Source organism: Terrapene carolina, unplaced genomic scaffold (assembly GCF_002925995.2).
Source record: "Terrapene carolina triunguis isolate 2854851 unplaced genomic scaffold, T_m_triunguis-2.0 Scaffold131, whole genome shotgun sequence".
NCBI lineage: Eukaryota > Metazoa > Chordata > Testudines > Emydidae > Terrapene > Terrapene triunguis.
In genome coordinates, this window is record NW_020664482.1 from 3,611,082 (window position 1) to 3,624,049 (window position 12,968).

At 43.8% G+C, this 12,968-nt stretch overlaps 1 protein-coding gene across 2 annotated transcripts in view; it reads right to left on the reverse strand.

Annotated features, from left to right (window-relative positions):
• The window catches only part of GPC4 (glypican 4), a 107,232-nt gene that overhangs the window by 74,325 nt on the left and 19,939 nt on the right, over window positions 1-12,968 (reverse strand). Inside the window, exon 2 of one of the 2 annotated variants that reach the window (XM_026653103.2) lies at window positions 10,229-10,245. The exons of the other annotated variant lie outside the window; for it this stretch is intronic. Coding sequence (XP_026508888.1) covers window positions 10,229-10,245 — 17 coding nt within the window. The remainder of the gene's footprint in view (window positions 1-10,228; window positions 10,246-12,968) is intronic. 2 annotated transcript variants of the gene reach the window in all.

A 12,968-nucleotide genomic window follows, 5' to 3' on the forward strand; every position in this document is an offset into this window, starting at 1 on the left:
GAAGAGGAAAAAATCAAATCAAATGCTTTAGGAAATATCTATGAATTTGTCCAGAGCACAGAATGTTTCAAATTGAGCTACTTGAATATTTATAATATTTGAGCCACTCCAGAAAATCTTTTTAAAAAAACTGAGTTGAACTGATGCATTCATTTATTTTGGAAGTTTACCCAAGCCTTTGGTTGGAGATAAACAATCCCTTTTGAACGCAATATGAACATTCAAACCGGGATGCTTGAGCAGTTGGAAACTCCCACAGGCCTTTGATGTCAATAACTTGCTAGATAATATCAGCAACATGAACAGTATGCGCTGTTTATTCCAAAACGGGAGAGGAAAAACCTTGAGGAATTCATGTTTTCCCTTAAGAGATGTTCTTGCAACATGTGAATGTTACACAAAATATTTGGATTAGAAATTCCAGAATACAATCAGCATGTTAAAGCCCAAATAAATTAGAGGACGATAGACAGTTGCCAGCTATGGGTGAAATTCTGGCCCCATTAAAATCCAGGCAGGTTTTGGCATTGACTCTAAAGGGTCAGTATTTCACCCAATCTTGGGGAAAATATTGATGTTTTATTGGGAGGGGAGAAATTCCATGTAAAATCATCTCTCAGTTTGCAATACCTTCAAGACATTCCCAGACCTCAATATAAAAAAAGATTTTGTTATAAGCACCTGTAAGATCTCCGGGTGTACTTAATGGAACCAAATATATATAAATAAATATAAATAAATAAATATAGACATATTTCAAGTCTATCTCCAACAGAGGACCGTGGAAGAAACATTTCAACAGCAACAAAACTTAATGTCTCTCTTGGAGCACTCTATTCCTGTTAAAATTCAGCAAAAGCAGCAACATCACTCAGTGCGTTATCTTTCAGAGACCAGTACATGCAATTGGAGAATGCAAATCCGGCCTTGCAGGGCGTCCTTTACCATGCTCTTTTGAGTTGGAGGGATGGGAGAGGGGGACCCGAAAAACAGAAACCAAATACTCTTACAATAATTCTTTTGGTTACCAATTATCTAGAATAGTCTCAAAACACAAGCAATTAACACAGTACCAAAACTGGGAAACCCCAAACAACATGGTTCTGATGGTTTTTGGTATCCTATTTTAAAAAAACAAAACTGAGCTGACCGATCTGGAAAATCTGATCCATGTTTGGGGATTTGTCATTGTTGCTGCTTTTATGTTTGCTTTCAATTTTCTAGCCCCTCCTCACTCTGTCACCTCTAAATCCAAGATGCGATGTTTAACAGGAAGAAAATTACTTAACGATGCATGAGTTTCACACTATTTGCAGATTAAATTCTAAAGACTGCCTGTGGTAAACACAAGCCAAATGCCTTTCCCAGTGTTCAGCCATTTAACTAAGGCTATGTCTACACTGGCAATTAAATGACAAAACTTTTGTCTTTTAGACACCCCCGCTGCCCCGAAAGACAAAAGTTTTGCCAGCGACAAGTGCCAGCGTGAACAGTGATTTGTCGGCAGGAGCGCTCTCCTCCCAATAATGCAAACGCCACTCGTTGGGGGTGGAAGTTTTTTGTCGGCAGGCGAACCGACAAACAGCAGCTACGCTGCATGACTTTTAGCGGCACGGCTGTAGAAAGACAACCATGTCGCTAAAAGCTGTGTAGTGTAGACACCGCCTAGGACTGTGGGCTTGTTTATTTACGTTCCAGCGCGACAATGACTGGTTTTGTGCACTAATCAGAAATAGTCATCTTAGGGCAGGTCCACACTGGGGCGGGGGATCGATCTAGGAAACACAACTTCAGCTACGAGAACAGCGTAGCTGAAGTCGACGTTTCCTAGATCGAATTAAGTTTACTTACTGCGGGTCCACGTGGCGCAGGCAAGCTCCCCCGTCGACAGCGCTTCCTCCTCTCGGCGAGCAGGAGTTCCGCAGTCGACGGGGGAGCGCTTCTGGGATCGATCTATCGCGTCTCATCTGGACGCGATAGAAGATCGATCTCTACCCGCCGAATTGGGCGGGTAGTGTGGACCAGCCCTGAGTCTTCAATACGCATTAGATGCTAATTTATGGGCAGAGTGCTTGATTTCTGCAGGCCCTTGATCAAACACTGTACTGGCTAACCCCCGTTGAACTCAGTGGAGTTGCTCTGGATTTAAGTAAGTTCAGAATCTGGCACCATCGCTCTTCAGAAAGGGAATTATTTGTCGATTTCACAGGACACCAGGATATAGCAAGCAAAGTTTACCAGATGTGGTTTTATCACCTCAACTTGAACTACTATTTATTTTATAGGAACCCTATTAAAAAAAAAAAAAGAGGTTATCAGATCCCAGTGATTACAAGAGCTTCACTTACATGCCCAAGAGTCCCTATAAAACCTCGCATTCAGGGCTTATTAGATCTAAATGTTTTTCAGCTTAGAGAAACAACTTGCAGATGTAACTAATTTTCCCTGTAAAGCTCTGACTAACCACTCGCCTGGTAAACTCATTTTGGAACTTTCTCTGCATTTTGAACCAAGTTCCACAAACCCACTGACCAAAAGATATTCTTTTAAGAACAGTTCATTGGAGGGGGAGGGGGAACTTGCAGCAAAAAGGAAGTTTCAATTACTTTGCGAAGTGAAGCAGAACAATTAAGATCCAAGCAAACGTTATTAGCTATGACATGCATGCTGATGCTTTTGTTTCCTGTGTGCAAAAACCTTTTACAGGATTTTTCCACCTCGCCAACAAAATATTTCCTCTTTGCACAAAACACTGTACTCCACTTGGTTTTAGTAAAGAAGTCTATATAAGTATCAACAAATTTACTCAAAACCCCCTCACATTTTGTCTTTTATACAAGAACAAGGAATAATTTAACATAAGAACGGCCATACTGGGTCAGACCAAAGGTCCATCCAGCCCAGTATCCTGTCTACCGACAGTGGCCAATGCCAGGTGCCCCAGCGGGAGTGAACCTAACAGGTAATGGTCAAGTGATCTCTCTCCTGCCATCCATCTCCACCCTCTGACAAACAGAGGCTAGGAACACCATAGCCATTAATGGACTTAACCTCATGAATTTATCTAGTTCTCTTTTCAACCCTGTTATTGTCCTAGCCTTCACAACCTCCATAATGTACGTTCAGTTACCGCTTGCTGTTTTACCAACATCCACAGATGATGTTGTTAGTATACACTAATTCTACCGTATTTGTCTATGAGAAAAAAATTAAACCATGAGCTGCTTTCACAGCTTATGATGGAGGAAGCTTCTCAGAGGTGCAGCAGCCTTACATGTATGTTTTTTTGAAACAACAGCAAGTCAAGAAATACCAGCAACAAGCATATACAAAGTGCCAGATTTTCAGAAGTGTTTAGCATGCACAACTGGGGGACCGATTTTCAAAAAGGCTTGTTCCCATTGGGCACCTAGATAAAGTGACCTAATTTTCAAAAGTGCTCACCACACTACAGTTCCATTGAAAAAAATCTTTCCCTACATGCCTTGCCTTGTTGCAATGTAGTGACCTCCAAAGAATCCAACGAGACAACTCCAGAACAGAGAGTTAACAATCTACAAGTACGTTGAGTAGTTGTTTGCTTATAAAACAAATTACAGTCTAAACAAGAGTTCTGCCCTAAAGCAAGGGAGGGTAAGAAATAGACACAGGATTACAAGAAAGTGGATAACTTTCTACAAAACATTTTTGGAGCAATAAGATAAACAATGTAAGCATTAATGAAAAAAATGTAGTGATCAGTGTCCCTTCCATAGCTGTAGCTCCCCAGTTGTTTCACCAATGTATCAAGCTAAGTTTAGCTCAATAAAAGAGCCGTTTCAACCTTGAGATTGGCAAAAGCCATCCCAAAAGGAAGCAAGTTCCTCTTTTTAGTCTGAGTTTAGACTTGGTGTCTGTGGCCAGGGTGATAATGCGATGTTTTCTGTTGCAGACTAGGGGTAACGTTTTCAAAAGTACCTAACTGCTGGTGTATTAATTTAGACGGAATAAATGGGCCAAAGGTGTTAACGTCACCCGTCAATGTCCAACATTAAACAGTGTTAAACAAGGCCTGGGATTTGGCATACAGAGACTTCAGCCTGCTTTAGTATTATGGCAAAGACACTATTAATCCTTTTATTAAAGAAAAAAAGGAAAACCAGTTAAAGCGTTAACATATTAAATGAGGATTTCATTTTAACCACATCCCTTGTTGGCTGGAGAGCGTTTTTAGAAGGAAAAAACCCGTCTAACAGTCTCTGAGATGGTATCAAAGATGATCATTTTCCTTTTTGGTAAAAGAGAGGAAGTGAGTTGAAATGGGCTGGAGCTGTCGATGATGCTGAAGCCCGATCTCACTTCATCTTAGATGGCATTTAGAATTCAGCTGGAGCTAATAGAGTTGGCGATGGCATCTGGGTGCTTTTCTCTGTGCCCATTTGGTCAGGACAGTTCCCAGGATTAGTACAAAGAAGGGCCGAGTTGGGGGAAGGGGAGCCATAATTGTGAAGCTCACTCCAGCAGCCTCCAGCTGTTCTTCCCTGTTTCCCCCCCAAAGTCTCTCTTTTTAAGGACCCAAAAAGGGAGTGAGGGGTGGAACAGCTTTTCCCCTCATTATTTTGTGACTCAGGCCTGGTCTACACTACGACTTTAATTCGGATTTAGCTGCGTTAATCCGAATTAATCCTTAACCCGTCCACACAACGGAGCCAGTTACTTCGAATTAAAGGGCGCTTAAAATCGATTTCTGTACTCCACCCCGACGAGCGGAGTAGCACCAAAATCGATTTTGTAAATTCGAATTGGGGTAGTGTGGCCGCACACCACCGAATTAATGTGGTTAAAATTAATGGGGTAGTGTGGCCGCACACCACCGAATTAATGTGGTTAAAAACCGAATTAATGTGCTTAGTGTGGCCGCGCACAATCGAATTTATACAATCTGTTTCCCAAATTCGAATTATCTAAATTCGAATTAATCTCGTAGTGTAGACGTACCCTCAGTTAGGCCTAGTTTCCAACACACCAATTTCGGTTCACTGATTTACAGACCCCCATTTTCTTATTTACCAAGCATGAGCATTTGAGTTATATCCGGAGGCCTGTTCGTTAGACTAATGCAGTCTGTCTCCTTTTAGTACCTTTTCCCCATTATCATTTGTTATTACAGATTACTGTGACATCTTCTGAACTTTCATGTACTTTTTCCAACTGAGCTCACATTTAGAGTAAATGTGAAGACCTGATTATCACAAGTGACATAGGAATCCATTTTCAAAAGCGTCTTAGCCATTCAGACTTAAGTTGCTTTTGAAAATGGGACTCAGGCACTTCTGAAAATTCTACCTAGGTCCCTTTCCTTGTTAGACTATGATTTTGTCACTAGCATTTACCCCAGAAAGGCACAGAATTACAACTCTTGCACTTCTAGGGTCTGCCATCGGAGCTTTTGTTGTCTTCTTCAATACATATCTGATCCTCTTCAGCACCTAATGCCCCAATTCAGCAAAACTTTTAAGCACAGGAGTAACTTTAAGCATGAGTGGCGCCATTCAGAGAGACTTTTCATACCCTTAAATTCTTTCCTGGTTTACCAGCACATTAAGTCAGCCAGCCTTAAGTTAGTGGCACACTTGATTTTCCATGCTGTACTCACAGGCTTTATGGGCTGAATAAAGTAACATAACCAACTTGTTATTTTTGTTTAAAATAAGAGTCCATTAGCAGTAACTGACTCTCCACAGAGCCCACCTGGTTTGCTGACTTCTTAACCTGAGACATTATTTGGTAGCATTTTGCATCCACAGATGATGCCATTTCTTCCAGAACTCTTCCTCCAGCGGAACATGTGGGTTCCATGGGGCAAGGCACAGTGCTCAGAGTTCACTGGCCAGCTGAAGGCATTGCCACTGGAGCTGGAACACTTTTTACAGTAGGGGGTGCTGAAAGCCAGTTGTCCTCAACACTTTTTACTTCACACACCCCCGTACCCCTCTCCGTGTCCCCTCTCCCCAGAGCTGGGGCCGTGGCTTCAGGAGGGTGGGGGGACGTGGACAAAGGTAAGGGGGCTGAGGCTGGGACAACTGGGGTCAGGAGCAGAGCCCCAGGTGTGGCTCCTGCAGCCAGGACCCCGCGTGCAGGGGCGATCGCAGAGTCCCAGGGCCGACAGCAGCTGGGACCCCAGGCGCAGGGCCAGGAGAGGAGCCCCGGGAGCGGGGCCGGCAGCACCAGGCCCTGGGCGTGGAGTCGGCAGCCGGGACCCCCCACAAAACCCTGGGGGTGCTGCAGCACCCTCCACACCCCTAGTTCCCACACCTCTGGGCTTTGCTGCTGCATCCTTTTGTCAACCTTAAAAAACGTCAAGCTGCTAATGTTTGCTCCTAGAATCTGGCAAACCTCAGACAGTGGGAAGTGACTAGCAAGACAGTGAATGTCCAAATCTACTCGAAAGAGGATATTATCCAAAAGAGTATATGGTTTCTGTGATCAACCAGCAGCTCCATTAGATTCACCAGCTATGCTATGTTGGGAGGACCCACCCCCCAAATTAGTTCAATGACACACAACTAGCTGCTAGGAAGTCTCCCATATACTGTTAATAACTCCAGAAGGCAACAGAGGATCATATGCAGTTTTCTTCCTGTCCATCTTAGGAACGATGGAATAAATCAGCAAACTGACCTTTTGACTTCCTAGCTTTCCTGAAAAACAACCTAAACCACCAACAGAATTCTTTACATGAGTTCCCTCAACGTCTAACCTCAGAACCACAACTACACTGCCCCTTTGCAAACACAGTTGGGAGAAATGGGATAGGGGGAGCCAATAAGCAATCTGTGTTCTGTAATGTTTTGAGGAAACACATATGCCTCTTTTCAAATCATAGCACCATAATTTAAAATCACTTTCCAATTTCAAAGCTAAGAACTCATGCAAATTATTACTGCAAGACGGGGGGGGGAGAAGGGGGGAGCAGATTGTTTTCCTTTTGCAAAAATCAGCACCAAAAAATGTTGAAATGCATAAGCTATAAATCTAACCAGGGTCATCATAAATTTGCCCCAAAGCCACTGTTTATAAATAAAGAAAGGCAACTTTATACACAAAGCTTGTAGGTTAATGGTGACTAATTTTTCTGGAGGAAAAAGTGTTCTTTTAAGCTGAACTTTCTGAGACTGTTACTGTAAATCTGACAAACCTTTGAGAAGGCGCATGTCTGAACTTGAAATTCAGACTGGGAAAGGCAAATAAGCAGCGGAATAAGACATGGGAAAGAGGGGAACAAAAATTAAGCTGCTATATTCCCAGAACCTTTGAAACACTGGCCTGAAATCGGGTCATGACGCATAACTAGGGGGGGAAGGAAAGGAATTGGCAGCTTCATCCTCAGTCGCAACAAACAAAATTATGCCCAGCCAGAGTAACGAACCACAACACAAGGTCTCCATTCACACTAGTACCTTTGAGAACCCTTGCAAACTACCGAGTAAGGGAACAACCATCAAAGAACCACTGAGCAGGCATCACAAACTGCAATTTGATTCTTAAGTGCAGTCTAGTGCTTTATAAAATAGACTTGCAATGAGCATCTTATAAGAATTATTTATTACTATTGCAACAATGCATAGAGCCCCCAGCTGAAGTCAAGGCCTCATGGTGTAATACCCTGGACAAACGCAGAGCAAGATCCACTCCCTGCCCTGACAGTCTTAACAGACGAGACAAAGGACGAATTTTCCCATTGTACAGATGGGGACCTAAGGGACAGAGATATTAAGGTCCTGTTCCAGCAAAGCCCTTAAAGGCATGTGCTTGACTCTAAGGATGTGACTATATCTATTGTATCTCAGATCAGTCTCACTCTTTAAGAGCCATTTGGGCGTCCTGTTTACCACCAGGTCAAGATGTACAGAGCACCCGGAACAGCAGTAGCTTGGGGAGTCCCAAGTAACACACTGTCGTCTTTATTCTCCTCTCATTTCTTAAAAGCAGCCTTAACGTTCCGGCTGGCAACAAATTAACCAAGCAAGTCTGGAGGGAGCGTTCACCTCCGCCCACTGCCTATTTCTTTGGAGGATCACACAGTGCTGCTCAGCGAGCTGGCTCCTTCCCAAGTGTCCAGCATGGAACCAGACAGCAGATGTCTCCACAAATAGGCCTCTGCTGTTTTGTGTCGTCTTTTTCTTGCTGTTAGCGTCTGCCCCGATGACCTCCGGGTTCCTCACAGGTTTTTTTTTGTAAAAGGGCAGTTAGCATCCAAGACCTCACTGGGACTCTTAGAATCTGCTGTAGAGGTCCCCGGCTGCATAACTTCCTTACCAAGGCCAGCACTTCAGAACTGACTAAAATGCAGGCCTGGCTGTAATTCCAAGGCCTCCCTCGAGCCCAGATCCATCCACAAAATCTACAGGAGGCGGCAGATTCCCCCCTACATTCTCTGACTGGGATCAAGGTGTGTGCACACACACACACACACACACACACACACTAAATTAGGGGGTTTAAACATCAGTGTGCAACATTCTAGCTTTGTCTACACACAGAGTTGCATCACTTAAAACCATTTTCAAGGCCAATTTAGTCAAAGGAGTGCAAGCCCCTGCACGGACACTCTTACATCTATTTCATAGAATCACAGACTTTAAGGTCAGAAGGGACCATTATGATCATCCAGTCTGAACTCCTGCACAACGCAGGCCACAGAATCTCACCCACCCACTCCTGTATCAAACCTGTGTCAGAGCCATTGAAATCTTCAAATCATGGTTTAAAGACTTCAAGATGCAGAGAATCTTCCAGCAAGTGACCCGTGCCCCAAGCTGCAGAGGAAGGCGAAAAACCCCCAGGGCCTCTGCCAATCCGCCCTGGAGGAAAATTCCTTCCCGATGCCAAATATGGCGATCAGCTAAACCCTGAGCATGTGGGCAAGACTCACCAGCCAGCACCCAGGAAAGAATTCTCTGTAGTAACTCAGATCCCACCCCATCTAACATCCCATCACAAGCCATTGGGCATAATTACCTCTAATAGTCAAAGACCAATTAATTGCCAAAATTAAGCTATTCCATCATACCATCCCCTCCATAAACTTATCAAGCTTAGCCCTGAAGCCAGCCAGATATGTCTTTTGCCCCCACTACTCCCCTTGGAAGGCTGTTCCAGAACTTCACTCCTCTGTCTTAAACGACATTTAGTAAGGAATGGACTAAGGCACTTGTAGCTACATGCTCGGCAGCTCTGTGAGGCACTCCAGCACATTGTCCTCACCCATGCTAGGAGAGAGACACCCAACTCCAGTTCACACGCACCACCACCAAGCACAGTTGCCAACTTTCACGCGGTAAATAAGCACCCCAAGGCCAAAACAAACCAATCCCTAAGAAACCCAACACACTATGTGACTAGATCCCCCCAGCGTGCAGTCTGGGACTACGGTGGGCCCGCTGTGAACCCGACTCTCCCCCCCCCTTGCCCCCGCTTGCCCCCCCCCCACCAAAAACAAAAAAAAAAAAAAAAAGCAACAAGCCAAACAAGCAACAAGCTACAAGCCAAAAACTAGCCAACAAACAACTCACAAGCCAATTAAGCCAAAAACAAGCACAATTTCTGCGTTTTGTTCACAGGTTTGGCATGTCTGCCACCAAGTGTCCTCAGCATACCAGCACACAAACTGCACCATAGCTAAGTCTCAACAACCTACTGGGGGAAAGGGAATATTTGCGGGTTGTTTCACTTTTTCATTTCTAGAGAACTACAATGTTCTCTTAAGGCCTTTTCCCCATAGGTAATAGCCTGGTGTTTACAAGTGCAGCTACAGTTAACTTTTTTTTTTACCTAGGAAATGTGCTCAAATTCCTGCCAGTTACTCCCAGCAGGCATTGCTTCTCTAACTGCCGGGGCATCAGTTATATAAGCAATCCAACTTTTACACAAGCAGTTTACTGTACTTACCAGGATAATGTAACCTATGTCAGAAAAACCAACTTTCCTTTGGGACAGGCCTGTAATATTCTCTGGTGCTAATCTAAAAGGATTACAGTATTTCTAGTCAAACATAAGGCAGTGTTGCTTAATCTAAATTAGGGAAGAGAAAAAAAAAAGAAAAAATTGACTCTGTAAAATATTGCAAAATTAACCTTTCTGCTGGATCTAAGCAATCTATGCCTTACCCTCAACAGCTCTATCAGGCATTCTATTACTACCCTGTCTCTTGCTCCAGGCTGGAGCGGTCTGTTAGGTTAGCATGCACCATGAATATTCCTCGTCATATTAGCACACAAATTCTGGCAGAGAAATCCCAACATCTTTACAACAATTAAGAAGTCATTTCTCAGCCCCAAAATTTGCTTTAAAAAGTTTTCCCAAGGGCAGACACCGCAGTGCTCAAGCAAAGCATTCGACTGTGTATGGATAGTTCTTCCCTTCACATAAACTAAAACTGACCAGCCCTACAGAGCGGACTAAGAGTGTGAGTCTAAGGTTCAGTCCTCACCCCAAAGCTGGTAGGCACTGGTGCCCTTCAGAACCAGAATCAAAGTGATTTTTGCATCACCCCACACATCTGACTTGGGAGTGCCACCGACAGGCCAAACAAAAAGAATAGATCAGGCAATTAAGGAGGAGAGTAATACTGAAAATCAGTCTGATTGCATCTGCTGCAGGTATAGAGGACGAGATGGCATTTTCCCCACCCTTGCCCCCAGCCCCTTGGTATATAAACAAAATAAATTAAAAGCAGATCTGCTATATGAAAGATAGCAACAGGGCAGCTCGGAGGGTGCGCACATGCTTTCTGATCGGTCACTATTCAACGTGGGGACAATTACCGCAAACATCTTTTGGCCCACATAGGAACAGCTGTACAGTATCTGTTTAAGATAAAGAGTCTTCTCATCTCTTCTCCCGCCTCCCTCCCAAATGTGTGTCACTGCACACTTACCGAATGAAAAGCCTAAGGTTTATTTTCGGAGGGAGAGAAGAGGAAGTCACAGCTGTTGCTCTGTGACTACCCAGAAGAGGAAATATTTCTTCTTGGCAATCCCAGTCCAAGGTGGCTTTATGGAGTTCACACACTAAGTGGATCATGCAACAAACCCCAAGCCTCACAGGGCCCATACAGTTGCAGGACAGTATGAAAACTCTTCCCCTTACTAGGAGGAACAGAAAGTCAAAGATTACATCTGTCTTCCAACCACAGAAGAGCAACAAAGTCTGTAGTCCTGGCACAAGTCTCACTACTCAAGTAACTGCACTTTTCCACTGAAATCAGATTGCCTGGCTGGTCACTTGAGCACTCCATCTTCTTGGCAACCTCTGAAAGAGTAAACTTGGGAGAGCCTGATACAAGAAGGTAGCTTTCAAAAAGCAAGCACAGAGATGGAGCAGTATTCATGACAGCTTCCTACACATCTGCAAACCCATACTTTGGTCGTGTCTACACTTAAATCAGTGCCTCTTTAAGTATGCCAGCATAGTTAAAGCAGTAAAACTGCAGTAGGTGCAGTAATACACCATGCTTATACCAGTATAACTTAGCTTATTCCAGTTCACCAAAGCAAAATAACCTAGACCACCATAAAGCACCTTATAATGGTAGGTGGTATAACTATCTACACCAAGGCTTTTACTAGCACCGCTATGTCAATTTAAAATAAAAAAAAAATCATACCACTAATCAGCACGGTTATACTGGTAAAACTTTTTAAGTGTAGACCAGGCCTTTGTCACCCCTCTTCCAAAGAGCACCAAATGCCCAGTACAAAGGTTAACAGCCTTTGCTGCACTTCGGCCCGTGGTGTTTGAGAGGAGTCACAGGTGTAGTAAGATGAGGCCCTGAGACACCGGTGATGTCTGACAACAGGGATGTATTCTGCGTGCAGATGTGGTCGGCTCATCTCAAAAGAGATATATTGGAATTGGAAAAGTTTCAGAAAAGGGCAACAAAAATGATTAGGGAAAGGAATGGCTGCCATATGCGGAGAGATTAATAAGACTGGGACCGTTCAGCTTGGAAGAGAGACGACTAAGGAGGGATATGACAAAGGTCTATAAAATCATGACTGGTGTGGAGAAAAATAAATAAGAAAGTGTTATTTACTCCTCCTCATAACACAACAACTAGGGGTCACCAAATGTAATTAATAGGCAGCAGATTTAAAACAAACAAAAGGAAGTATTTTTTCACACAACGCACAGTCAACCTGTGGAACTCCTTGCCAGAGGATGTTGTGAAGGCCAAGACTATAACAGGGTTCAAAAAAGAACTAAATAAGTTCAATGGCTATTAGCCAGGATGGACAGGGATGGTGTCCCTAGTCTCTGTTTGCCTAAAGCTGGGAATGGGTGACAAAGGATGGATCACTTGGTGATTACCAGTTCTGTTCATTCCCTCTAGGGCACCTGGCATTGGCCACTGTCGGAAGACAGGATACTGGGCTAGATGGACCTTTGGTGTAACCCAGTATGGCTGTTCTTATGTTCTGGAATACACACAGCAAACCTAGTAAGAAGAGCATTTCTTGGTACTTTGCATTTCTTCAAGAAATGGGGCTATATCGGGGGAAAACTGGATTTTTAGACGATTTAATTAATCCTCTCTCTGTGCTCAACACCCCTCCCAGGCCAATGGGGAGAGAAAAGATCTAACTAGCACATCCCGTCCCCGGCCAGCAGGCATGCTTGGCACATAAGCCCATGTTGAACTCTAGCTTTATCTTTGTTTCACCGTTACCCTTTAGGGAAGCTATGACAGCCAGCCCGTAAACAACTAGCCTGCCCTCAAAAGAGGCCAGTAAGACCAATAGATTTCCCTCCTCGCTGCTATATCCCTACCCTAAGCCCTTTTCAGGTCAGTTCTAAAGGATATATTCCTTGCATTAGTCATGCTATTCTTTTGTAAGTACAGGGCTGGCATCTTCAGATCGCCACTTCTGTTTTCATGTACACTTGCCTTTATTTATTTATTTTTAAGATGATCTTCCAAAAAAAAA